The sequence below is a fragment of the Lepus europaeus genome, chromosome 5 (assembly GCF_033115175.1).
Source record: "Lepus europaeus isolate LE1 chromosome 5, mLepTim1.pri, whole genome shotgun sequence".
Lineage (NCBI taxonomy): Eukaryota > Metazoa > Chordata > Mammalia > Lagomorpha > Leporidae > Lepus > Lepus europaeus.
Genome location: NC_084831.1, coordinates 29,421,840 through 29,449,727, shown reverse-complemented (window position 1 = coordinate 29,449,727; position 27,888 = coordinate 29,421,840). Strand labels below are relative to the sequence as shown.

The following is a 27,888-nucleotide window of genomic DNA, read 5'->3' as shown; positions in this document are numbered from 1 at the left end:
TCACTCCCCAACTGGCCACAATGGCCAGAGCTGCGCTGATCTGAAGCCAGGGGCCAGGAGCCTCTTTTGGGTCTCTCACATGGGTGCAGGGGCCCAAGGATTTGAACCATCTTCTACTGCTTTCTTAGGGTATAGCAGAGAGCTGGATTGGAACTGGAGCAGCTGGGACTCAAACCGGTGTCTATATGGGATGCAAGCACTGCAGGCGGAAGCTTTACCCACTACATGACAGCACCAGCCCCTTGATCCTTTTTTAAAACAGATTTTTTATTGTTTTCCTTTTATTTAAAAGGCAGAGAGACAGAGACAGAGCTGTTCCCTCTAGTGGTTCACTCCCCAAATGCCCACAGCAGCTGGGATTGGGCCAAGCTGAAGCCAGGAGCCCAGAATTCAATCCAGGTCTCCCGTGTGGGTGGCAGGGATCGGGTGCCTCCCAGCTGACACAGCAGGAAGCTAGAATCAGGAGCAGAGCTGGAACCTGAGAGCAGGCTCGTGTATGGGACGTAGCCCTCCTACGCAGCATCTGAGCCTCTGTGGAACAGCCTCCCTGCACTGTTGATGGGTGCTAAATCAGTTATTGCCCTGGAAGTTGCATAGTGATGATTCTAATGTTTTTCTCTTCACATTTATTACTGATATTCTAGAGAGTCCGTTCCTTTCTTCTCTTTGATTCCCTGTATCTCTTGTGTCATTATGTAGTCATGGGTTTTTTTTCCAAGAGTCAATGGGTTGAGATCTAATACTTTTAAAAAATTTTTTCTAGTATAAGTTTTTTTTTTAAGATTTTATTTATTTTTTTAGAGAGAGAGCCACAGTGAGAGGGAGAGACAGAGAAAGGTTTTCCGGGGCCAGCGCCGTGGCCCACTTGGTTAATCCTCCGCCTGCGGTGCCAGCATCCCATATGGGCGCCAGGTTCTAGTCCTTGTTACTCCTCTTCCAGTCCAGCTCTCTGTTGTGGCCTGGGAGGGCAGTGGAGGATGGCTCAAGTCCTTGGGCCCTGCACCCGCCTGGGAGACCAGGAGAAGCACCTGGCTCCTGGCTTTGGATCGGCGCAGCGCACTGGCCGTAGCGGCCATTTGGGGGGTGAACCAACGGAAGGAAGACCTTTCTCTCTGTCTCTCTCTCTCACTGTCTAAATCTATCTATCAAATAAATTAATTAATTAATTAAAAAAAAAAAGGAAAGGTTTTCTGTCTGCTGGTTTAGTCCCCAGGTGGCTGCAACGACCGGAGCCGTGCCGATCTGAAGCCAGGAGCCAGGTGCCCCCTCCTGGTCTCCCATGTGGGTGCAGGGGCCCAAGGACCTGGGCCTCCTCCACCACTTTCCCAGGCCACAGCAGAGAGCTGGACTGGAAGAGGAGCAGCCGGGACTAGAATTGGTGCCCACATGGGATGCTGGCACCGCAGGGAGGATTAACCTACTTACTATACCACAGCGCCGGCCCCTAGTATAAGTTTTTTTTATTGAAATAAATACAGAGATGTGCACATATCCTGGTTATTCAGTACAATGAGTTTTCACAAAATAAACACACCCACCATTACCTTTCATTTTTGCCCCCTGATGCGGTCAGAGGAGTCCCCTAAGCTGGCTCCTTGGCCTTTTTTATATGACCCTCATTAGTCTTGGAGCACTTTGCTGCTTTCTGGCCCCCAAATTATTCCACGCTCGACTTTTCCTTTTCTTGACTTAGACTTGGTATCCACCATTTCTCTAAGGAGCTCTGGTTCCTTTATCTGTTTATTTATTTATTTTTAGATTTACTTATCTGGAAGGTCGAATTACAGAGAGGAAGAGAGAGAGGGAGCTCTTTCGTCTACTGTTTCATTCCCCAAACGGCTGCAACAGCCAGGGCTGTGAAGCCAGGAGCCAGGAGCCAGGAACTCCATCCAGGTCTCCCAAGTGGATGGTAGGGGCCCATTCACTTGGGCCATCTTCCATTGCTTTCCCAGGCACAGTAGCAGGGAACTGGATCAGAAGTGGAGCAGCAGGGACTTGCTGGCTTTGGAAGCTGCAGCTTAACCTGCTGTGCCACAATGCTGGCCCCTAGTTCTTTCTTTTCTTTTCTTTTTTTAAAATTTATTTGAAAGTCAGAGTTACACAGAGGAGGGGCAGAGAGAGAGAGAGAAAGAGAGAGGGAGGGAGGGAGGTCCTCCATCTGATGGCTCACTCCCCAAATGGCCGTAACAGCCGGAGCTGTGTGGATCGGAAACCTGGAGCCAGGAGCTTCTTCTGGGTCTCCCACGTGGGAATTGGGCCATTTTTTGCTGGTTTCCCGGGCCATAGCAGAGAGCTGGACAGGAAGTGGAGCAACCGGGTCTCAAACTGGCGCCCCTATGGATGCCAGCACTTCCGGCCAGGGCGTTAACCCACTGCGCCACAGTGCCAGCCCCGACCCCTAGTTCGTTCGTTCGTTCGTTCGTTCTTTCTTTCTTTCTTTCTTTCTTTCTTTCTTTCTTTTTTTTTTAAATTTATTTGACAGGTAGAGTTATAGACAGTGAGAGGGAGAGACAGAGAGAAAGGTCTTCCTTCCGTTGGTTCACTCCCCAAATGGCTGCTATGGCTGGCGCTGCGCCGATCTGAAGCCAGGAGCTGGGTGCTTCCTCCTGGTCTCCCATGCAGGTACAGTGGCCCAAGCACTTGGGCCATCCTCCACTGCCTTCCCAGGCCACAGCAGAGAGCTGGACTGGAAGAGGAGCAACCGGGACTAGAACCCGGCACCCATATGGGATGCTGGCACCACAGGCGGAAGATTAACCAAGTGAGCCACGGCACTGGCCCCCTAGTTCGTTCTTTAAATTTCAAACTTAAACTTTTATAACTGAGATACTTCCTATTACTGGTCTCTGCTGGTTATTTCTAGTAGAAAGCATTAAAATCAATCCATATGCAAGTGTTTGTGAGACAGCTGTAACACTCGTGTCTTCCCTGGGTGGGCACAGCCCAGCCCAGCCCTGGGAAACGTGGCTGGCTGTGTGGTGTGAGCATGGGCCATCCACCAGTCCAGGTGACCTGGAGCTTTTCTGGGTGGAACTCGATTAAATAGAAGCAAAGCTCTCTGTGCATCTGCCCTGGGGCATCCCTAGCCTGAGCCATAATCATAGACAGCTTGGTGCTTATGATGTAATCCTTCTGTGTGTTGTAGAAACTCCAATAGCAAGAATGATCGAAGGAACCGGAAGTTTAAGGAAGCCGAGCGGCTCTTCAGTAAATCCTCGGTGACGTCGGCAGCTGTAAGTGGAGGCCAGCTGTTGTGGGGCGGCTGCCTTCTCTCCCTTCCTTCCGTGTCTGTGCCCTCCTGAGGCCTGTGGTCACTTTTCTAGTAACTGGTGGCTTCTCTTTCAGGCAGTGAGTGCGTTGGCAGGAGTTCAGGACCAGCTCATTGAAAAGAGTAAGTTTATTTTTTTGACTGTGTTCATCAGTGTATTTTTAAGCTTCCATGGCCCCTGATTTCGGTTCACCTCCCACTGTGTATCTAAGGACTGCATCTCCTGTGCTCTCCCTCCTCCTTCTAGAAGCTGGGAAGCTTTTGGGTATCCTGAATCATTCTTCCTTTTGAGGAAGAACCCTCTGTGTCTTCCTGCCTCTTCGGTCACGTTCAGGTCGGTTTAGCAGCCCAAAGTTATGTCTCTGCTCCTGGCAAGTCTTTTCTAAGGGAACTTTTTTCCTAGCAATAAGAACAAAACTTTTATGGAGCATCTCTCACACACCTAATAAATCCAGATGGACCCAGCCGAGGGGGGTTCTGACCCTGTAAACAGAGTGTATCTGTGTGCTGTTGAGTACAAGATGGAGAGTAGGCGCTGTGCACGTGGTAAGCAGTGATGATGTTTCCGTGTGTGGCTGTGCAGCCTGATTCTCTTTGCTTGCCAGTGATGGGACAGAGATCCGTACATTGGTCTTTCCGAGTCAGACTCTGGGTAGCTCTGCTGGTGTTATCCTGGGTTGCCTGTCTTTGAGACACAGCCTCTTTTTTAGTATTGCACCTGTGTGCTTCCTCCAGATGGTGTATTTTGTGGGATCCAATTCTTTTTGCAACGGGGCGCTGGTTTGAGGAAAAGGAATCTTAGTTTGGGAGTTAGAACTACCCAGTGACTGCAGTTATGGTCTCTGTATACAGATTTCTAAAATTGTTGCTCTACCCCTAACCTTTTTGTTTTCTTCTAGACATTTCTACTCAGATGTTCAAATGCAAACATTTTGTCTAAAACAAAGCTTGTATTTCCTTTAAAATTCATGTGCCCAGTTTTTGGTTCTATTCTTCCTCCATTACAGCGTTAGAGTCATTTTTGATACCGTTTTGCCAGCCTAGTCAGTTGTACCGAGTCCTTTTGATTTTCCTTTACCATGACTCAGCTAAATCTTATTTATGCTCAGTTAGTGCCACTTCTAGAATGCAGAGCTGCGTCATCTCCCCGGGTTGAGCCACACCCTTGGAACGCATCATGTCAGTATTCCTTGGTTGTTGCTGAGTCGTCCTGAGTGTAGAAGGTGGCCCGTATGTTAGTGTTAGGGGGCTGCAGACCTCCGTATCAGCACTAGTTATCATCCCCTCTTGGAACAGTTTTTTTTTATACAACTTGTTTGATTTTTTTACTGAAAAAAAAATTTTTTTTTAAGATTTATTTATTTGCCTGTCCAAAAAAAAAAAAAAAAACCCACAAAGATTTATTTATTTGAAAGGCAGAGTTAGAGGGAGAGACAGAGAGAGATCTTTCATTCGCTGATTTACTCCCCAAATGGCCACGATGGCTGGAACTGGTCTGATCCTAGGCCAGGAACCAGGAGCTTCATCCGGGTCTTCCATGTGGGTGCAGGGGCCCAAGCACTTGAGCCATCTTCCACTGCTTTCCCAGGCCATAGCAGAGAGCTGGACTGGAAGAGGAGCAGCCGGGACACAAACCGGCACCCACGTGGGATGCCGGCACCACAGGCGGAGGATTAACCTAGTGCGCCACAGCGCTGGCCCCGTTTTATTGGATTTTATTATGTGGATCCTAGTAAACTACCTTGAGTTCTTTTTTAAAGAAAATTTTCATTTATATGAGACACAGAGACAGAGCGCCCATCTGCTGGTATATCCCCAGATGCCTACAGTGGCCCAGCAGCCAGTTGCCTCCCAAGTTCTCTATTACTTGGAAGCTGGAATTGGGAGTTGTGGCCAGAATTTGATCCCAGGCACTGAAAAATGGGACACAGGCTGTGTTTTTTTTTTTTTTTTTCAATTGATTTATTTATTTGAAAGGGTTAACAGAGAGGCGAGACAGAGTGAGATTTTCCATCCACTGATTCACTCCTCAAATGGCCATGGCTGAGGAGGCTGAAGCCAGGAGCCAAGAGCTTCTTCTCGGTCTCGCACATGGGTTCTGGGGCCCAAGGACATGAGCCATCATCTGCTTTCCCAGGTGCATTAGCAGAGAGCTGGATTGGAAGTGGAGCAGCTGGGACTTGGACTGGCGCCCATATGGGATGCCAGCATAATAGACAATGGCTTTACCTGCTGTGCCACAACACTGGCCTGGGAACATGGGTTTCCTAACCAGCAGTTAACTATTGGGCCAAATACCTGCCTGCCCATCCTGTTTTCAAAAATTCTATCTCATTTTGATTTTCTGCAGTTATACCCACAATATGTCTAAGTATAATTTCTTTTTATCTGGCTTGAGTTTGTTTTTTTAATGATTTGTTTTATTTATTTGAAAGGCAGAGTTAGAGAGAGAGGGAGAGACAGAGAGAGCAAGATCTGCCATCCACTGGTTGACTCCCAAAATGGCTGAAACAGCTGGGGCTGGGCCACACCAAAGTCAGGAGCCAGGAGCTTCATCCGGGTCTCCTATGTGGGTGCAGGGACCCAAGCTCTTGGCCGTCCTCTGCTACTTTCCCAGGCACATTAGCAGGGAGCTGGATTGGAAGTAGAGAAGCTGGGACTTGAACTGGTGCCCACATAGGATGTTTTAAGACTTATTTATTTACTTGAAAATCAGAGTTATACAGAGAGAGGAGAGGCAGAGAGAGAGAGGGGTCTTCCATCCTCTGGTTCACTCCCCAATTGGCTGCAATGGCCGGAGCTGCGCCGATCTGAAGTAGGAGCCAGAGCTTCTTCCAGGTCTTCCACATGGGTGCAGGGGCCCCAGGACTTGAGCCATCCTCTGCTTTCCCAGGTGAGCTGGATTGGAAGAGGAACAGCTGGGACCAGAACCAGTGCCCATATGGGATGCCGGCGCTTCAGGTGGAGGATTAACCTGTGCTGCAGCTCTGGCCCCATCCCTCAGCAGTGTCCTAACGACTGTGCCACACACCTGTCCTTCCAGCTATTTTGAAATCTATATTGTTGTTAATTAAAGTCACCCTGCTGTTCAGTAGAACACTAGAATTTATTCCCACCACCTGTCAGTTTGTATGCATTGTCACAGCTCTTCCCCTCTCCCTTCCACAGTTCTACTTTCTATTCCTGAGATCAACTTTTTAGATTCTACAAATAAGTGAGGCTCATGTACTGTATATTTGTCTTGTGCCTGGCTTATTTAACATTTCACTTAACATAATACTGGGTTCATCACTATTGCAGAAAATGCCAGTTTCATTCTATTTAATGGCTGAATAGTATTTCACTGGACTTTTTTTTTTTTTTTTTAAGATTTATTTATTTGAAAGTCAGGCAACAAAGAGAGAGAGAGAGGAGAGATCTCCCTTTTGTTGGTTCACTCCCCAAATGCCAGTGGCTAGGCTAAAGCCAGGAGCTGGGAACTTCATCTGGGAACTTCATCTGGGTCTCCTGTGTGGGTAGCAGGAATGCAAGTACTTGAGCCATCTGCTGCTTTCTTTTTTTTTTTTTAAGATTTATTTATTTATTTGAAAGAGTTACACAGAAAGAGAGAAGGAGATGCAGAGAGAGAGAGAGGTCTTCCATCCGTTGGTTCACTCTCCATTTGACCAAAATGGCCGGATCTACACCAATCTGAAGTCAGGAGCTAGGAGCTTCCTCTGGGTCTTCCCACACAGGTGCAGGAGCCCAAGGACTTGAGCCGTCTTCTACTCTTTTCCCAGGCCATAGCAGAGACCTGCATTGGAATTGGAGCAGCCAGTACTCGAACGAGCGCCCACATGGGATGCCGGCAGTGCAGGAGGCAATGGTTTTACCCACTATGCCACAGCACTGGCCCTGCCATCTGCTGCTTTCTAGGCACATTAGTAGGGAGCTGGATTGGAAGCAGAATATCTGGGACTTGGCACTTCAGTGTGGGATATGGGTGTCCCAAGATGTGGCTTCACGTGTTATGCCACAGTGCCTGCCTGTCCTTGTGCTTCTTGAAACTTGCTTGGGGGCTGGTGCTGTGGCATAGTGGATAAAGCCACTGCCTGCAGTACCAGCATCCCACACGGGCACCGGTTCGAGTCCCAGCTACTCCATTTCCGATCCAGCCGTCTGTGGCCTGGGAAAGCAGTGGAAGATGGCTCATGTCCTTGGGCCCCTGCGCTCAACGTGGGAGACCCAGAAGAAGCTTTTGGCTCCTGGTTTGGATCAGCCTAGCTCCAGCTCTTGTGGCCATTTGGGGAATGAACCAAAGGATGGAAGACCTCTCCTCTCCCCTCCTCTATCCTCTCCTCTCCTCTCCTCTCCTCTCCTCTCCTCTCCTCTCCTCTATCCTCTCCTCCATCCTCTCCTCTCCTCTCCTCTCCTCTCCTCTCCTCTCCTCTCTCTGCCTTTCAAATAAATAAATACATTTTTTTTTTAAAAAAAGAAAAAGAAACTGTAGTTTTCATCAGTTCTCGAAAATTAGCAACTGTTTTTCTTCAGATATGGTGTTTGTCTCATGCCCTCTTCCTTATTTTTCTGGTACTCTGGTTAAATGTATTTGAACCTTCTCCAGTTACCTTTTATGTGTTTTACTGTCTTTTTGTCTTTGTGCTATATTATGAACATTTTTTTCTGTCCTATTTACCAGTACTCTTTTCAGCTGTTTCTGATCTGTTGTTAAACCTTTCCTTTGTTTTTTATTTATTTGAGAGGCAAAGAGAGAGAGGGAGGGAGGGAAAGTGAGAGAAAAAGAGAATGTGCCCCTGGGCACTGGTTCACTTCCCAGTTGCCTGTGACAGCGGGCTGGGCCAAGGCCAAAGCTGGGAGCCAGGTACTCAATCCACGTTTCTCACATGGGTGGCAAGAACCCAGTAACTTGAGCCATCACTGTTGCTCCCCAGGGTCTGCATAAGCAGGAAGCTGGAACAGGAGCTGGAGGTGGGTGTCAGTCCCAGGTGCCCTGGTCTGAGAGTGGGGGTGTCTTATAGGCAGCCTAACTGCTAGACCTCATAGGCTCCCCTTCTCCTTCATTTTATATCTCGTTTTCATTTTAATATTCAGTGGTTTGTTATAAATCTAGTGTTTAATTTTCTAACAGCTTTCTCTAGAATTATTATTATTAAACTTCTCTTTTACTTTGTGAAAATGATCAGAATTGAGATGGAGTCTCTGTGTCAGAACCTCACGACAGCAGAAGCAAAGATGAGAAGTTCTGAAGGAGGAGCGCTCATTCCTGACAGGAGCCGTCTCGGAGCTCTGCTCCAGGGCCACAGCCTTGTGCAGAGGTCACTGACGCCTTATACAGGAAGTACTTCCGTAGGGATGTACATCCAGCAGCTGTCTGTCCAACTTTGAACTGATGCCACCTTGTTCCTGATCTTGATAGCCAAGTATTACCGACCCCAAAAATATGTGTGTGTGTATACATACATATATGTGGACATACACACACATGTATACACATTCAAAATTGGTTGAATCATTTTATTGGATCAGGGTTGATGGGAAGTGTGGTTCTCCTTGTTTTGCCTTTAAAAACTTCTCCTTGGGGCACGTATTGTGGTCCTCTGGGTTAAACTACTGCTTGGGACACCGCGACTCATAATGGAGTGCCTGTTGTCCTGGCTTCTCTGCTTCTGATCCAGCTTACTGCTGATGCATCGTTGGGGACTGCAGATGATGGCTCAAGTGCTTGGGTCCCTGCTACCCACGTGGGAGACCTGGGTGGAGTTCTGGGCTTTTGGCGTCAGCCTGGCCTAGCTGTGCGTGTTGTGGGCATTTGAGGAGTAACTCAGCAGATGGAAGCTCTCGATCTCTCTGTGTGTGTCTCTCTCTATCACTGTGCCTTCAAGTAGATGAAAATAAATCACCACAACAAAATACAAGCAAAACTTCCCCTTGCCCCAGTCTCATAGTTTACTGTGTCACATGTGTAGCGCTCTGTTACTGAATGCAGTTGATCTTCTTTTATTATTTGTTCAGCAGCTTCTTAAGCATAGTGACTCTTCTGTAGTCTGTAGTTTCAATCTCTGAAGTCTTCGGGGCTGTTTCTGTCATCTGGTGTTTTTCTTGGTTAAAATGTGATATCTTTGTTTGCCAGGTTATCTTTGTGTGCTGTTCATTGTAGTTAAACGTATGGCCATCCTTCAGTGCCCTCCGGGCAGGATACCCAAATCTACAAATGCTTAACTTCCCTATATATGGTGTTTGTAGTTACTTGTATATAGCCTATGCACCTCATTCTATATACCTTACCGTAAGTGGTATGCGACAGTTATTGCACTCTGTCGTTTGGGGGATAACGGTAAAGAAAAGTCTGTACATGTTCAGTACAGGCACAGTTTTCCTTTCCAAATATTCTTGATCTGCGGTTTTTTGAATCCACAGTTGTGGAGAGTAGAGAAGCAGAAGGCTGACCGTATGCAAAATAATTCGAGGGCTAGGATGGTGGTCCCATCTTTCAGAGAAGACCTTGCCTTCTGCTAAGTGCTTGCCCCTCTTTGAACTAGGCTGAGGCCTTGAGAGTGCTAGACGACCCAGGTGGTGTACACCCAGCTTTGCTTCTGTGAGAGGAATGTTCGTTGCCTCTTGTTCCCTTTCCTCTGCACAGAATCCCTCCATTGCCTCTGATATTTTTTTTTCTTAGAATTTTGACTAGAATTTGGAAAAATTTGATCTCAAGGATTCTTGAGTTTTCCACTTTTGGTAGTTTACTTTCAAGCCATTCTGAAAATGCTCCTCAAAAGTGTGTTCCTGTCTGCTTCGTTTGGCTTCCTGCGTACCCAGGCGAGGGTAGAGTGCTTTCACCTGGGCTCCACTGGAGAATTTCATGCAGACCCGTGAAGCATTGCCTGTTTTTGTGAGAAGAATAGAGAACAGGCAAGTTTTGTCTCGTTGGCTTTTAAGGTTCAGCACAGTCTCTGCTGTTTGTTTTACTGGGCTTCTCAGAAACCTGCAGCCAGCCAGGTCTCTTCAGGACTCACAGTGTGCCAAGGAGGAAGTGTCCTTCCTGGTGTCTTCCTCCATTAAAACTTTTTAAAAAATATTTTGTTTATGTATTTGAAAGACAGAGTTAGAGAGAGAGAGAGAGAGGTAAATCTTCCATCCGCTGGTTCATTCCCCAGGTGGCTGCAGTGGCTGGAGCTAGGCCGATCCGAAGCCAGGAGCCAGGAGCATCTTCCGGGTCTCCCCTGTGGGTGCAGGGGCCCAAGGACTTGGGCCATCTTCCACTGCTTTCCCAAGCCATACCAGAGAGCTGAATGGGAAATGGAGCAGCCAGGACTCAAACCGGCGCCCATATAGCATGCCAGCACTGCAGGTGGCGGCTTTACCCGCTACACCACAGTGCTGACCTTCCCTTTGTATCCTAATAGTGTAATCCAATCTCCGTGGCTCTTCAATTCCTGTTATAAACCACTTCTCTCACATCCTCAGGAGTTTGTAAGGAGAACGCAGATAGCCATTGTTTTATGTCATTGCTCTGTTGGAAATCCCTTCCCCTTACTAGGTCCTGCTTACAGCTGTTTTTCCACAGCTGATCTTTCCTGTTTTTAGAGTTTGACTTGCATGCTTGCATTTCTGTGTTCCAGACACTGTGCTTCCATTACCTTCTTTAATCCTCAAAGCTTGTCCTCGAAGGTTGGCATAGATTGCAAGTTGCATGAAATTAGGGAACGTTGCTGCGGCTCAGGGTCCAGCCAGGTGATTCGCCCTAGAGAGTCGCACGGATATTTGACACAGGAGACTGTGTTTTGCAGATGGGGAGATGGCTCAAAAGATTAAAGGGGGACAAGTCAGTTTTCTTAGCTAACTCCATCCTGTCTCTCTTGGACTCAAACATGTGCACCTGTCCTTCCGTGTTACCTTTCACTTCTCTAGCTCCCTGTGTGAGAAACACTTTCATTCGTTTGTTCCAAATGCACCTTATGTTGCCTACCTCTGTGCCTTTGCTTGTGCTGTTTTTTGTATTTATCTTGACTATTCATTTTTCAGTTTTTTTTTTTTTTTTTTTTTTGGACAGGCAGAGTGGACAGTGAGAGAGAGAGATAGAGAGAAAGGTCTTCCTTTGCCATTGGTTCACCCTCCAATGGCCGCCGCGGCCAGTGCGCTGCAGCCGGCGCACCGCGCTGATCCGATGGCAGGAGCCATCCTGGTCTCCCATGGGGTGCAGGGCCCAAGCACTTGGGCCATCCTCCACTGCACTCCCTGGCCACAGCAGAGAGCTGGCCTGAAGAGGGGCAACCGGGACAGAATCCGGTGCCCCGACCAGGACTAGAACCCGGTGTGCCGGCGCTGCAAGGCGGAGGATTAGCCTATTGAGCCGCGGTGCAGGCATCATTTTTCAGTTTAAATTCCATCCCCTGCACTAAAGTTTCTTCTCAATAGTCTACTGTTCTCTGACTCCCAGGGTATTTAATGTCCGTGTCAGTTTTTTGCATCATCTGTTACTGCATGGGATGTTAACACGGGTGACAGAGAGGTCTTCCATCCACTGTTTCATTCCCCAAATGACTGCAACAACCAGGGCCGGTCCAGGCCAATCAGGAACTAAGAATGCCATCCTGGTCTCCCACGTGGTTGGCAGGGACTCGAGTACTTGACCCAACATCTGCTGTTTCCCAGGGAGCTGGATGGGAAGCAGAGCAGTTAACACTCAAGCCAGCACTGTGGGATGGCAGTGGCTTGATCTGCTGCACCACAGCACCAGCCCCGGAACAGTCTTTGTAAACTGTAATCTCTGGTTTTTAAAATCAGCAAATGGTAGTCATTCAAGTAATTGTTCAGATAGGAATGTGAAAAGGGTTCATTAGCTCCTATGCTGCCTAACTTCCAACTTTCTGGGAGAACCAGCCCAAACAGCTTGGTGTTATCCTAACTCATCTTTCTGAGTGGCTTATCACCATTTGGATATCTTCTTGGGAGAAATGTCTATTCAAATCTTTTGCCAACTTTTTAAGTTTGTTTCTTTTTAGTATTGAATTCTGAGTTCTTTACATATATATTAGATAAAAGTCCCTTTCTTGAAAAAATTATTTATTTAAAGGCAGAATTACAGAGAGAGAGAGACAGAGATTTTTCATCTACTGGTTCACTCCCCAAATGGCCTCCACAGCCAGACTAAAACCAGGAGCCAGGAGGGCCTCCCACGTGTGTGCAGGGGCCCACACACTTGGGCCATCTTCTGCTGCTTTCCCAGGTGCATTAGCGGGGAGCTGGATCAGAAGTGGAGCAGCTGGACTTGTGCCAGCGCCCATACGGGATGTTGGTGTTGCAGGCAGCAGCTTAGCCCTCTGTACCACAACGGCTGGCCCCCACATACGAGTCCATTTTCAGATACTGTATATGATTCACAAATCTTTCCTCCCATTCTGTGAGCTGTCTTTCAATTTCAGGATGGCATTTTTTTGTGTTTCAGTTTTTAAGTAAATGATATAGCCCAATTTATGTTTTTCTTTTGTTGCAATTGCTTTTGTGAGCATATCTAAGAAAGCACTGCCTAACACAATGGATCCCAGGACTTCTAGCTCTTATATTCAGGTGTGTGGTCCATTTTGAGTTACATTTTGTGTAGAACTGGAGAGAGGTCCAGCTTCATTCCTTTGCATGTGAATACCCAGTTGTCCCAGCACCACTCTTCCTTCTTCATTGAATTGTTTTGTCACCCTGTCACAAAACTGCTGACCATGAATGTGAGGGCTTGTGTCTGGACTCTGAATTCTGTTCCCTTGATCTCCATGTTTATTCTTATGCCAGTACCATGCAGTATTGCTTACCGTAGCTTTGTGTAGTAAGTTTTTGACTTCTTTTGTCATTTTTATGTGAAATACATGTTTTTGAATTTAGAAGGATACTTTTTCTAGTTTCATATCTCTAGTACTCCCTCTCCTGTGGTTTTCATGAAATGTGTTCAAAAATATTGTTGCGTGATTTCTCAGATCTGGCTATTTCTCTTTGTTTTTGGGACTGCTTCTTGACTTTTTTTTTTTTTTTTTTGACAGGCAGAGTTAGAGAGAGAGAGAGACAGAGAGAAAGGTCTTCCTTCCGTTGGTTCACCCCCTAAATGGCTGCTGTGGCCGGCGTGCTGCGGCTGGCGCGCTGCGCTGATCCAAAGCCAAGAGCCAGGTACTTCCTCCTGGTCTTCCATGCGGGTGCAGGGCCCAAGCACTTGGGCCATCCTCCACTGCCTTCCCGGGCCACAGCAGAGAGCTGGACTGGAAGAAGAGCAACTGGGACAGAATCTGGTGCCCCGACCAGGACTAGAACCCGGGGTGCCGGTGCTGCAGGCGGAGGATTAGCCTAGTGAGCTGCGGCACCGGCCTCTTTACTTCTTGTATCCATGTGCTACTCAACTCAAAGTCTCTTCCTAGAAGTTTATCATAAAAAGGCAAAAAGAAGAAAACCAGGGTGCAGGGATTGTGGCATAGAGCGTAAAGCTACTGCGTGGGACACCTGCATCCCATAGGAGAGTGCTGGTTTGAGTGTCAGCTGCTCTGCTGCCCACCCTGTTTCCTGCTAATGCTTCTGGGAAGCAGTGGAGGATGACGTAAGCACTTGAGTTCCTGCTCCTTATGTAGGAGACCTGAGTGGAATCCTGGCTCCTGGCTTCAGCTGGCACAGTGCTGGATGTTGCTGGCATCTGGGGAGGGAATCAGTAGATAAAAAAATCTGTGTCACTTTGTCTTTCAAATAAATAAATCTTTAAAAAAGAAAGAAGAAAACTGATTGCTGATCCTGCTGCCTACGTAACCCCTTTAGATAATTTTTAGAAACAGATAATGTTTGTAGTTATGGTCCCCCAGGAGTTGGGTAAAGTGGAGTCTTCACCTGTCCATTTCTATTAAGAAATTGCTGGGGTGAGCATTGTGGCACAGCAGGTTAAGCCACTGCTTGGGATGCCTGCGAGACACCTATCACAGCATGCCTGGAAACAAGCCGCTTCCACATTGTGTGCCTGGGAGGCAGAAGGTGATGGCTCAAATACTTGGGTTCTTGCCACCCACATGGGAGACCCAAATGGAGTTCTGGGCTCACCTCTTTGGCCCAGCCCTGGCTGTTACAGGCATTTGAGGAAAGAACCAGTGGATGGAGGATTTCTCTCTATATATATCTTCCTCTCATTCTGTTACTCTGCCTTTTAATTGATTATTAAAAGTTTTAAAAGATTCCTTCCAGGAAAGTAAATATATATTTATCAAAATATATCCAGTTATATCCTTAAAGGCATATACGAGTTCATCTTGATTTTAATTAATACGTGATGATTTTTCACATTAGAAATGTGTGTCAGCTGAAGAGTATTCATGCTTTTTAAAAAACACTTTTTGAGGGGGTGCTAGTGCTGTAGCTAGTAAAGCCACCACCTGCGGTGCTGGCATTCCATATGGGCACCGGTTCAAGTCCCAACTGCTCCACTTCCAATCCAGCTCTCTGCTATGGCTTGGGAAAGCAGTAGAAGACGGCCCAAGTCCTTGGGCCCCTGCATCCGTGTGGGAGACCTGGAAGAAGCTCCTGGCTCCTGGCTCCTGGCTTCAGATCGATGCAGCTCCAGCTGATGCGGCCAATTGGGAACCAGTGGATGGAAGACTCCCTCCTTCCCTCCCTCCCTCTCTCTCTCTTTCTCTCTCTCTGCCTCTCCTTCTCTCTCTTTGTAACTCTTTCAGATAAATAAAGAAATAAATCTTAAAAAAAAAAAAACACTTTTTTTTTTTTTAAGATTTATGTTTCTGAAAGGCCGAGTTATAGAGAGGGAGAAACAGAGAGTCTTCCATTGGCTGGTTCACTCCCCAAATGCCTGCAACGGCCAGGGTTGGGCCAGGCCAAAGCCAGGAGCTTCATCCGGGTCTCCTACATGGATGCACGGGCCCAAGCACTTAGGTCATCCTCTGAGGACTTGGGTCATTTTCTACTGCTTTCCCAGGCCAAAGCAGAGAGCTGGATTGGAAGTGAAGCAGCCAGGACTTGATCCGGCACCCATATGGGATGTCGGCACTGCAGGTGGCACCTTTACCTGCTATGCCACAGTGCTGACCCCTCTCCAAACAATGTCTTAACCGCTGTGCCAAAAGTCCACCCTAAGAATTCTGTCTCTAAAGAGAGGCCCAAGGAGACAAGCCTATTACCCGAATAACTGAGAGGTTTCGTTTCTTTTCAAGATTTGTATATTTAATTATTTAAAGGCAGAGCAACACTGCAGGGTACAGGTTGGGGGAAACACAGAGATATCTTCCATTTTTTGGTACACCCCCTAAATGAGCACAACAGCCAGAATTGGGCCCCTGCTACCCATGTGGGAGATCCAGATGGAGTTCCTGGTTCCTGGCTTTGGCCTGCACCAGCCCTGGCCATTGTGGTCATTCATAGAGTGAACCAGCAGATGGAAGATATCTCTCTCCCTCTCTCTTTCACTCTCTCTGTAACTCTGCCTTTCAAATAAGTAATTTATATATAAATCTTAAAAAAAAAAAAAAAAAAGAGGAGCTAGTGCTGTGGCATAGTGGATTAAACCACTGCCCACAGTGCTGGTGTTGGTTTAAGTCCAAGCTGCTCCACTTCTGATCCAGCTCCCTGCTCATGTGCTTGGGAAAGCAGTAGAAGATGACCCAAGCCCTTGGGACCCTGTACCCACATGGCAGACCCGGAAGAAGCTCCTGGCTCCTGGCCTCAGATTGTCCCAGCTTTATCTGTTGTGGCCATTTGGGGTGTGAACAAGTGGATGGAGGACCCTTCTCTCTATCTCTCCCTCTCTGTCTGTAACTCTGCCTCTCAAACAAATAAATCTTAAAAAAAAAAAAAAAGCCATTACTTGGGATGCCTGTATCGCATATTGGGGTGCCTTAGTTCGAGTCCTCCTGGCCCTATTCTGGTTCCAGCTTCCTGCTAATGGGCACCGTGGAAGGCAGCAGGTGGTGGCTCAGGCAGTTAGGTCCCTGCTACCCACACCGGAGTCTTGGATTGAGCTCTGGACTCCCGGCTTCAACCTGACTCAGCTCCAGCTGTTGCAGGTATTTAGGGAGTGAACACGTATGGGAATATATAGTCTCTCTCCGTGTATCTCTTTTCCTCTCTTCTGCTTTTCAAATAAATTTTAAAAAGGAAAAAGATGAGCTTTGTTTAAAGAAGAAAAAGGACTGCTGTATGATTTGGGAAAGGATTTAGTCCCAACCTTGGGCTTTTCCCCAAGATATCCTCTACCCCTTGGAAGCCTATCTCCTGCATAATTGTTAGTCTCGCCAGCATGGTCTCTGCTTAAATTCCCTTTGTGCAGTGGGGTCATCCTGCCTGTGTGTTTCTCCCCATGGTGTCCCAGCAGTGAGCAGAGCTGCTGCCTCTGGCTGCCCTGTTTCCCAGGCTGTGTTTTTCATGACCCCTGGTGACCGTGATCTTAGTATGGTTGTGCTCTGGCCTTGAGAATGTCTGACCTTGAGGACAAGGAAGCGTTTTTTCCTGTCTCAGCAGCCCTTTCCGGGCACTGGCGTGATTGCCCTGGGGACGCTGATGGCGCTTGGCGGGCCTGTGTTTATTCCCTGCAGGGGAGCCGGGCAGTGGGACGGAAAGTGATACCTCTCCAGACTTCCACAATCAGGAGAATGAGCCCAGCCAGGAGGACGCGGAGGAGCTGGACGGACCTGTGCAGGGGCTGAAGCCTCAGAAGGCTGCCTCTTCCACCTCCTCCGGGAGTCACCACAGCAGCCACAAAAAGCGGAAGAACAAGAACCGGCACAGGTCAGTGACCGCTGCTGGGCAGGAACTCAGCGCAGGACACTTCAGGATTGTTGCAGAAGAGCTGCCTTTGGCCCAGATGGACTGGGCTGATGTTCCCTTGCGGGGCGGGGGGCATAGAGTAACCCAGAAGAGAATTCTAGGACCTCCCTCCCCCCGTTTCTAGTGCAGAAGGGTTTTGTTCCATAGCAACATTGACACAGTGCATTGGAATCCTTTTGGAAAAGAGGGGAAACGGAAGCAGAACCTGTGTGTTGGCGTTTCACAAATGCCACAGGTACACAATGGGGAGCTGCCCAGTGGGGTGCGGTCTTTTGCTGTTAATCCTGACCCTTTCTACCCTGTTCCTTTATAGATGGAGAAAACTGATTTAGCATGCCTCCCCTCCCCCCCCCCCCCCCTTTTCAGTGCAAGTATTTTGGTTGCTTGTGGTTTTCTGTTTTTGTATTTCTTCGCAACGTGCTGACTTTAGATACTGGAAGAACCATAGGAAGCCTGCAGAATAGGAGACTGCTTTCCTAGATAGCATTGCTCCGTCGTGTGTTTTGCAGCGAGTCCATAAGGAGCCAGGACATCCGTGGACAGAAAGGTCAGGTGTCACCCAGGTGATGGTAGCGCTCCCTGTGCCTGCAGTTTGTATGATAATGTTGGGGCCTGGGAACTCAAATGTTGAGAATTAAGCAGCTTCACTGAGAGAGAGAGTAATGCACGGTTCACAGAGTAAGGCGTCTTGCCCTGGCCTCAGCCCACGCATGCGTAGGCTGGCGCTGGTCCTACTCCTCGCTATGCTGAGTAGCGAAGAGGGCCGTGCAAGGAATGGGTGAGTCTGGCTTCCTTTGCAGGCCTGTAGGCTGTTTCTTCATGCACCCAGGTCACTCAGACTGTTGGCCTCAGGAAGATGGCACGATGGGATCATGTAGGATTAACTCTTAGGAGCCTCCTCGGCACCAGCTGATTGTTTAATTCTTTTGAGAGTTTTTGTTGTTGATGGTAGTGGTGTTTGTGAACTACAGAAATAGTATTTCTTCTGAACAGTGATGATGGGCTGTTGTTTAACATTTTTCTGCAAACCAGAATTCACCATGCTAATCTCATAACTGTAGTAAGAAATAACAAAAATTGCATTTTTTTTTTTTTTTTGTAAAACTTCAATCTATTTGGCCACTGTGATAGAACTGGTGCTAGCTTATCACAAAGATCAGAGAACCATGCTCTTTAAGAAATACTTTCAATTTTGTCAAGATAGCTAAATGTCATGCTCACGTTGTTTTTATTAAACTTGCTCCAGTGTGATTTGAAAGTAATCATTCTTTCCCTACTCCAGGGCGTCTAGAGTAGGGAGAAGATTCCTTGAGTTTCTGGGGCTCCTTTTCCATGGCTGGGCAGTGGACTCGAGATAGCTGTCTGTTTCGAGTAACGCCTCGTTGTTGTTAGTGAGGGATCAGCTGATCGCTGACACAAGGACTGAACAGAGCATTCAACAACTTGCTTTGGTATCGGCACTTGTTCCACATCCTTTCAGCTCTGCACCTTAGGAGGCATCTGCTTCCAGAAAAATACTAGCATTTATGTCGATCTCTGGTGTTAGGGATTGCTCGCACACTGGGAAGGATCCTGGCTTTTATTGCTGTCCCTCCGTCTTTCCTCTGATTCAGCGTCCAGCTGGTCTTCTCCTCTGCCCCAAGGGAGAAGGGAGCTGATGACTTCTGTCCAGGGAAGCCAGGTTCGGTGGCCCATGGGGCCGCGACTCTGGGGGCCAGTACAGGTTCTTGGATTCCTGCCATCTTTAGTCAGGAGCTCTGGCTGGGGTGGGACAGAGCACCATCTACAGCACTGGGAAGTTTGCAGCCAGCACAGGCTTTCCCTGCCCACATGCCACGTCGGGTAGACCGTCAGCAGTCCGTTGCTCCAGCAGATGTTTGAAGGCTCACTGCGTGCCAGGCACTGTTCATTTACTCAAGGCAAAGTACAGATAGCAATGGTACTTAGGCAAAAAGAAGTTGCTTTTGAATTTGCCCTCTTCAGGAATGTGAAAATTTATCAGATAGTTTTTAGCATAAATGATCACAGTGTCCTGATATTTTACACGATATCTGAACAACAAGTCCCAGTGCCACTAATGAAAACGATGAAATGATAACTCACAGCTGCTCTTGATACCAAGCCCTAGAATTCTCCCAGGGAGTCTGTCAGTACTGGGTAACCAGGTCTGGTGCATTTCAGTCTGTGAGCTAAGCGGAGTCAGGCTGAAAGCGGAGTGTGGATAATCCCTCCTGTACACTTACCGTGTCCCCTGCTGAAGTTCCTGAAGGAAGCGACTGTGAGGGATGCCGATGGGAAGCTGTCTCCCAGCGTCACTCTTGGAAACGTTGGGAGGAAAGTGTGGCCATTTGTCTATGTGGTTTTACCCCCGCCTGCAGTCTGAAAGGCATGGGAGCCATCGAGGGAGCCGGGTCCAGCTCCAGGGTCGCGTGTGCCTTTCAGACCAACCTCTGTGAGTGGTGATGTCACAAAGTGGCCGTCTGTTCCACTCCCATGTAGGCCCCTGAGCCTTGGATACTAATGGATGCCAATTTTCCTTTGTTTTAATAGGGGCTTGGCAAACTTCCTTGTCCTTTATGTAGCCCTGATGCGTGTGGGTCCCTATCATCACCAGCCTAGGGGCAGTCATACTGCTCTTCTGTTTGTGGACCTGCCCCCGAGTGTGCTTGTTCGCCTGTGGGCTGGTAGCATGGAGGCTGTGGCAAAGGGGTACCGTGTCTCTTGACCACCTTTAGAATATGTCACTTGAGTCAAAAATGGCCATGTGTTTTCCTGCTTTAAAGTTTAGACTGTTTTTGTCATCTTTTATTGTAGTGAAAGTGTATTGCCCTGAACTGTTGGCACTGTCTTAAATGCCTTTCGCTGTGTGACCAAGCCTTCTTTTCTGTTTCTTCTAATGTCCTAATGATATTTTTCAATTTAATTAAATATGTTAAAAGTTCTAACTCTGAATCTGGCAGCTGGTAAAAGGGCTCCAGGTTTCTGTAGCTTTCTAATGAAATAACGTTTCTTTTCATAGTCTGTTCTTCTGATATGAAATCCGTTGAGGGAAGGGAGTCTCCTGACCACAAATCTTTGGTGCTTTGATGTTTGAACCTTTATTGCTTAAGATTCCTAAAGCTGATTTTGTTTCTACAAATCTTGCTAAGGTGGCTAATCGACTAATTGATTCAATTAGTGTATTAATCTCTACTGCTTTCTTCCTTTCCAATGCTGCCCCAGCCCGTCTGGCATGTTTGATTATGACTTTGAGTAAGTTTGATTTGAATTAGTATTTGTGCTGTGTTGTTTAGTGTGTAGACACCAGTATGCCTTTTTGAGACCTTTCTAACCCATAGTTTATCTGTTTAATTGTAGGTATGTATATTAGGTTAGGCTGGGAAGTTTTTTTTAAAAACAGAAAAACGTGATGGAGGTAACATTTTATTTAATAACTTAAGCAAAATTAAGTAAACTTCACTTTTATGCATTTTAATTTCTTTTTGAATAGATAACCTTTAATTCATATTCAAATTGATTTTCTGGCTTTGCTTCATAAGGAGATTAATAGTTTAAAAATTTGATACTTTGCTTTGGAAAGATTTAAAAAGTTAAAATTCATTTAATTTCTTTTGTGTTTCATGTTCAGAAATACAAACTCCTAGTCTCTTTCCTGTTCTTAATCACCTGTGTCTCAATAATTCTCAGTGATAAATAGTTAAGAGTTAACACATTAACATAGAGCATGCCCTCTTAATTCAATCTTTTTAACATATAATATGGGAATAGTTTTAAAAAATTGTATGGCTTTTTTTGTAACTGCGCATATTTCCTTTTGAGTCATCCAAGTTTGCCTTATGGCAAATTACCTGCTCGCTTTTTAATACTTGCTTAATACTATCCGGGTAGACAGCTGAATATGACATAGTCTAATGAAGAATGTGGACTTGACTTAACCCAATAGTCTCTGTTATAGCCTGTGCCCTATGCAGTAGCTGATTGTTGGACCCTCTTTCCGTGCTTTAAAATGCAACTCTCTTTTATCTTTCCTCTCACAGGATTGATCTGAAGTTAAACAAAAAACCTCGAGCTGTAAGTATCCGACCACTTGGTACAGGCTGGCAATTTTGTGACTGATTAGAAAAATGTATCCGTTTGCAGAGTTTGAGGGCTCCTCCTGAGATCAGTGCTCTCCTTTCGAAGTCAGGGCCATCCATCTGGGTACTGTGCAGTTTCTAGTGTTAGTTACTTTTTTTTTTTTTTTTTAATGTTTTGGAGAGAGAAAGGTCACACGCAGTTTTACTAAAGAAACATTCCCTTTGATTAAGAACGCCGGCCTCCCACCGCCAGCTGCTGTGTTCAGTAAGAGCGGAACGGATGTGTCAGCCCCTGCCCGGGCCGTTTGCTGACGTTGTGGCGCGTCGGGCTGTACGTCACACTAAAATGGAATCCAGCTACAGAACAGTCCCCTAGCAGAACTGTTGCTATGACTTTTTTCCTTCGACTCAAACCAGTGTTGTGCCGGAAGTAAGCCGGGGCTCTTGTCTCTGTCTGCAGGACTATTAGAAGACTCCTCCGTGCAGAAGCCGCCGGCCGCGCAGAGCCCTGCTTCCCTCCTCCAGCCTCACGGAGACGCGCATCCTTCATCTGAGTGTGTGGTCGTCCGCTCTGCTCTCCCAGACCCAGTGCCTGTGACTTCGAGTAGTTGTCCTAAATGTGACGAGTCATTTCTGTAAGACATTGGACCCTTTACTTTGTGTCATTTGTAGTGACAGAACCGCAGGAAGACCAAGACACGGCTGTGCTCCCGGCAGGCTGCTGCCGCGCGTCCGTGCCCTCAGCCTGGCTGGCACCTGCGTCGTCTGTGCTCTGGTTTTGTTTTGTGCTGAAAGTGGAGCCCGAGTCACATTGTGGATGGAGGCTGTAAATAGCTGGCGCCGTTTGTTTTGGTTTTGTTGTTTTCCTGGTGTTGCTTTGACCATCTCAGTCCCTGGGGACTTGTCGCAATGCCTTCGGACAGCTCATCCCTCCCTGTCCGCAGACACGGCAGCCGGCGTGCCTGAGATCCGTTCCATGCACTTGCCAGTGCCCTTAACTGAAGAGTCTGCTTTGCCGTCTGTAAAGTGGGGCGCTCGGCTCTTTGTCCTTTGCAGGGGGAAGGTAAAGGTGTTTATTTAATGATTACCTATCTTAAGGCTTTCTGAGTTAGAAACAATTTCATGTTCACAGAACAGGAAACGCTGAAAAACATCAGTTCAAATCAATCCTCTTAAAATAGATCTTTTTATTCTTTTGTATGAATAAAATTTCACAGGCCTTGACTTCTCATGCACTACTTTTAAACCTGAGATTGTTGTTCGCCTGTTCGTTCATATCATGCCTTGTGGAGATTCTTTCTTTGCCCACCTTTTCTCTCTTTGCTGGTGTTTACCTGATTAAATATTGCTCTAAAAATCACCAAAGTGTATGGAAAGGCTCAAAGTTAACGCTGAAAGCCGGTAACGTGTGGCACTCCTGAGCGGAGAGCCCCCAGGGTTTGCGAGCCAGTGCTGCCCAGCAGATGGCCCGTCCTCGCCCAGGAACCTGCGCCGTCACTCCCTGCCTCTGAGCAGTGCTGGTCCTCAGCTGTGCACCGGGGTCACCTGGTGAGCCTAACACTGACGCCTGGACCCGCCCCAGACACTGCAGGGGACGGCTACAGCCATGTGACTGGGATTTTCTTTCAAAGAGTCCTTGGAATTCTGATTAAAAGCCAAGTTGAAGACCTTTGTGTTGGGACACAGAATGGTTTTTGAGTTCAATCCCGTGTCAGGAGTCAGTCCAGGGATACAGTTGGGGCCTCACCTTTCCCTTAACTCTAGTTGGTCCCAGTCCTTTACTTCTGCCCATAGTTTTGAAAGAAAAACCCATTCCACTTGTGATACTGGTGAAGCTGAACATGGGTGACGAGGGCCTGCCTTGTCTGGTGTGCAGAACCTGCACCCACGTTCTCAAGCTTTTCTTTCTTTTTTCTTTTTGGACTCTGTGGCTATTTAGATGTCGTTGCTAACAGAACTCCCATGTCAGGGTTTTTAAGGAAATAGTTTCTTGTATTTAGATTGTTCCTTAAAAAAAGAAAAAGAAAAACAAAACCTGAAGCATCCTGTTTCCTTTTCTCCTGTCCTCTTATGGGGGGAGGGAAGAGTGGGGTGCCTGCCACTTCCTTAACTCTGAAAAGCACACAGTGGGCCTTAGAGTATGTCTGACCCTCAGAATCTGGCATTTGCCAGAAACACAGTAGAACTGCCCCTGGAAAGCTGTATTGTCGAGAAGCCTCTCTCTGCATTCGAATACACCATAGTCACGGTTAGAGACGGGCTACTTGCTTTCTACTTAGCTTTTCTCTAAGGTTTAACCATTGGGTAGGGGACTAGGGGACCTATTCTGCCGTAGGTGTTCCCGTCCTGAGAAGTTGTTTGCAGTTCCCACACAGGGCTGGTTTGGAAAAAGGCACCCCCCCTCCACCATGCTCATGACATTAGTTTTGGTTAAAAATTGGGTTTGCCTTACTTCTTAGACAGTATGAGCTAATGACTTTGGACAAGTCGTTGATCCAAAGCACAGATATGCTAACCTGGAGGGACAGTAGGTGACTTCAGGTGGAGTCCACCAGTGGCCTGCGGCCTCCCATCCCAGAGCCCCCAGCAGTGATCCCTGGATTGGGACGACCGCCAGGGCAGAAAAGGCACCTCTGTCTCGGGCGTGTTTCAGTGCCGCAGCTGTGTGTGGACAGTGCTCTGCAGCGCTTGGTGGGGACAGAAAAGGAGCCGAATCACAGAGCTGAGCCTGGAACCTGTCTGTCTGGTAGGCCAGAGGGGCCAAGAGGGAACCGGAGGGCTGAGAGCAAGAGCCGTCCTGCTGTGTTCCTGCACTTTATCCTCCTCCCTCTCAGGAGGAAGAGTTTGTCCTTTACTCCCTTGGTAGTTGTAAGACATGTAAAAAGCAAGCCTAGGTCCATTGTCGTTGGAGTTCTTGTCTTCGACTGGGAGGCTGGTGCCAGCACAGAGCGTTGGGGGTTTCCGGGTGAGCTCTTCCTTAGGACTGGGGAATCTCATCTGTCTGAATCCCAAATGTCCGGCCCTACAAGTTCAAGATGGAGAACGTGAGCAACCCACAAGGTGGAGGAGTGGAAGCCACAGGAGGCTGGGGGAGGCACAGTGTGGAAGCTTGTTGGCGTGCACAGGGCCAGTGTGGGTTGAGAGTACGTGGACTTCAGAGCTGCTGCACTGCTCTGGAGAGGCCATGTGTCCAGGAGCCTGGAGCTCTGCAAGAAATTGATCAGTAGTTGGATGGATTTGACATTCTTTCCTATTGATCAGTAATAGGGTAGGTTCAACATCCTCTCCATGATTGGGTTTATTTTCTTAGAGGAAAACCCCTTGCTCTGAAAGAGCAGGAACGGGCATCAGAATTATTTCCAAATCTAGATCTGGATATATGCAGTAAAGAAGAGAATTGAAACCCGTGTTCAGTAGCCAAAGCTTGAAAGTAGGCAACTGTGTTGCGTTGGCTTTGTCTGCATTTATAACGATTCCTCTCAGCCAACTCCAAATTACTGAGGCATTATTATGCTGAAACATTCCTATCTGGGGGATGGGCATTTGGTGCAGCCCCTGTCCTGGGTCCCAGCTCCCTTTCTGACTCTGGCTTCCTGCTGTTGCACACCCTAGGAGACAGCACGGAATGGCTTAGGTGCTTGGATCCCTACTGGCTACGGGGGAGACCCAGACTGCATTCTGTCCTCTGGCTTTGTCCTGCCCAGCCGTGGTTGCTGCGGGGGGTTTGGGGAGTGGATGATACCTCTCTTTGAAATACATTAAAAATAAAAATTCCTATCTGCAGCCCCAGCTGCAGGGGCCCTGGTTTGTTTTGAAAGTGTGGGGAGAATGCGGGGTGCTGCTTTGTTTGCATCTGCTTCTCCCAGGATGCTGTGGCATGTGTGCCAGGAAGGTGGTGTGCATATGAGGTGCAGCCGTGAAGAGGACTTGGAATTTTCCATTCCAGATCAGTCTGAATTACCCTTAGCTACTCTGCATTTTCTAAGGGGTAAGCTTCATTGTTTTAAAAAAAAATTATTTTATTTGTTTGAAAGATTTACAGAGAGGAAGTCTTCCATCTGATGGTTCACTCCCCAAATGGTCGCAATGGCCAGAGCTGAGCCAATCCGAAGCCAGGAGCCAGGAGCTGCTTCTGGGTCTCCCACGTGGGTGCAGGGGCCCAAGGACTGGGGCCATCCTCCGCTGCTTTCCCAGGCGCGTTAGCAGGGAGCTGGATTGGAAGTGGAGCAGCCAGGATTTAAACGGGCGCCCATATGGGATGCTGGCACTGTAGGCTGAGGCTTTAAGCTGCTGTACCACAGCCCCAGCTCCAAGCTTCATGTTTTGAAACAAAGTTTTCATTTTGACAAAACTCTGTGGAGTAAAAGTTGGCGGCTGAAAGTGAGGCAGCACGGTGGGTGGCAGGATTGTCGCTGACCCTCGCCCAGCACAGCACTGTCCACGGGAAGGAGTGTGGGGTGGGATCTGGCCTTTGGTCTGCACTTCTCACGTGCAGCCTTCCTTAGTGCCTCACTTTGAGTGTGTCCCGTGGTGCATGGAAATACGAGTTCAGTGCATGCAGATGGCATATGTCATTAGGCTGAACAATTAGAAGTTGCTGGTACTTAATTATTTTGTTGTAGACAAATGGCAACTATCATAAGGGGTTTTTTTTTTTTTTCTTATAGTTTATTTGTAAGAGTTGAAGAGAGAGGGAGAAACGCAGAGATATTCCATCTGGCCACAATGGCCTGAGCTGAGCCAGCTGAAAGCCGGGAGCCAGGATCTTCATTCTGATCTACGTGCATGGCACAGGGGCCCAAGCATCTTCCGCTGCTTTCCCAGGCGCATCAGCAGGGAGCTGGATTGGCAGTGGAGCAGCTGGGACTCGAAGCAGTGCCTGGATGGGATGCTGGGATCACAGGCAGCAGCTTGACCCTGCTACGCCACAGCACTGACTGCCCTCATGTTTTGTTTTGTTTTTTTTTTAATATTTATTTATTTATTTGAGAGGCAGAATTATAGATAGAGGGAGAGACAGAGGTCTTCCATCTTGGTTCACTCCCCCAAGAAGGTCTTCACTGCTTTCCCAGGCCAGTAGCAAGGAGTGGGATTGGAAGTGGAGCAGCCAAGACTTGAACCCGCGCCCATATGAACTTAAACCAGCTCACAGTGCTGGCCCGTATCATTAGTTTTGCAGCATACACATGTTGGGGATGTGTATCGAGTTTTACAGTTTATATACAGCAAATAACTTTGGAGAACTCTGGCCAGTACAGCTCTTCCTGCTCCTCACCCATAAACCCATAACTTATTTCTCTGTCATGAGGTGGGCATAGGGGAATGGCTTTAGAATACTTACTTAATTTGCATACGTGTGTCTTGGTCTCTTTGGACAGCTAAATCAAAAGTTATTTATTGTATTTCTGGAGGCCAGGAAGTCCAAGATCTGGTAAGGACCCCCTTTCTGGCTCAGAAATGGTCCCTTGCCGTGACCCCCCGGTCTCTTGGACAGCAGCCCCATTCGTGAGGTCTCTGTCTCCTGATCTGATCACCCCTCAGAGGCCTCGCTTCCTAGCCCTGTCACCCTGGGGGATAGGATTCAGCACGGGGGCTGTGCAGGGGACACACATTCAGACCATGCACCAGGCAGAAAGCATCCAATTCAGTGGTACCCAGGTGTGTTCAGTGAAGCCAGTCCTGCTGTGCCAGGGCCTCCAGCTCCCCTGCCCAGAGACAGCCTGAGTGGTGTACCTTCACAGGAACTGTGGGAACATAGGGCAACTGCATACTTACCTGAGTGCCTGGCAGCATGGTAGCCCACCATGCCTACTGACCTGGCCTTGTTTTATTATTTTTTTAAAAAGATTTATTCATTTATTTGAAATGTAGAACAACAGAGAGAGCTTCCATCCACTGGTTCACTCCCCAGATGGCTGCAATAGCCAGGTCTGTACCAGAAGCCAGGAACTCCATCAGGGTCTCCCACATGGTTGGCGGGGACGCAAGTACTTAGGCCATCACCTGCTGCCTTCCCAGGAGCAGGGAGCTGGATCAGGAGTTGATGCTCAAACCAGCACTCAAAAAGGGGGTGCAGATGTCCAAGCGGAGGCTTAACCCACTGCGCTGCAACGTCGGGCCCTACCCTTGCCTTTTTCATCTAGCAGTGTAACTTAGAAAACATTCCATATTTATAGTGACCTCAGTTTATTTGCTTAATATTCCATTGCGTGTGTATACCAAAATACATTTAACCAGCCCTGTTTTGATGGCGTTGATACTATTTTCCATTTTGGCTGCTTCCAAGCTTCCAATGGTATTACAATGGATAGTCTTTTTTTTTCTTTTCTTTTCTTTTTTTTTTTTTTTTTTAGACGTATTTATTTATTTGAAAGGCAGAGTTACAGAGAGGCAGAGAGAGAGCGGTCTTCTACCCACTGGTTCACTCCCCAGCTGGCCACAACAGCTGGAGCTGTGCCCATCAGGAGCTTCTTCCAGGTCTCCCATGTGGGTGCAGGGGCCCAAGGACTTGAGCCATCTTCTACTGCCTTCCCAGGCCATGGCAGAGAGCTGGATCAGGAGTGGAGCAGCTGAGATTCAAATCAGCACCCATATGGGTGCCGGCACTGCAGGCGGTGGCTTTACCCGCTACGCCACAGCGCCAGCCCTGTGGCTAGTCTTACACACGTGGTTTTGCAAGTATGAGTGCCCAGCAGGGAGGTTGCTGAGTCAAGGGGTAAGGGCTCCCCCCATCCCAGGGAACCTAGAGCTCTG

General features: G+C 47.8%; 1 protein-coding gene across 2 annotated transcripts in view; it reads left to right on the top strand.

Annotated features, from left to right (window-relative positions):
• The window catches only part of MEAF6 (MYST/Esa1 associated factor 6), a 28,230-nt gene extending 5,120 nt beyond the window's left edge, over positions 1-23,110 (top strand). The window contains exons 3-8 of one of the 2 annotated variants that reach the window (XR_009865914.1): positions 3,146-3,233; positions 3,346-3,391; positions 16,828-17,020; positions 20,417-20,474; positions 21,097-21,130; positions 21,596-23,110. Coding sequence is in view for 1 of the 2 variants with exons in the window: in XM_062190988.1 (XP_062046972.1) it covers positions 3,146-3,233; positions 3,346-3,391; positions 16,828-17,020; positions 21,097-21,130; positions 21,596-21,604 (370 nt within the window). In the remaining variant the exon portion in view is untranslated. The remainder of the gene's footprint in view (positions 1-3,145; positions 3,234-3,345; positions 3,392-16,827; positions 17,021-20,416; positions 20,475-21,096; positions 21,131-21,595) is intronic. The other variant, XM_062190988.1, reaches the window with a different exon arrangement.
• The last annotated feature ends 4,778 nt before the right edge of the window (positions 23,111-27,888 follow it).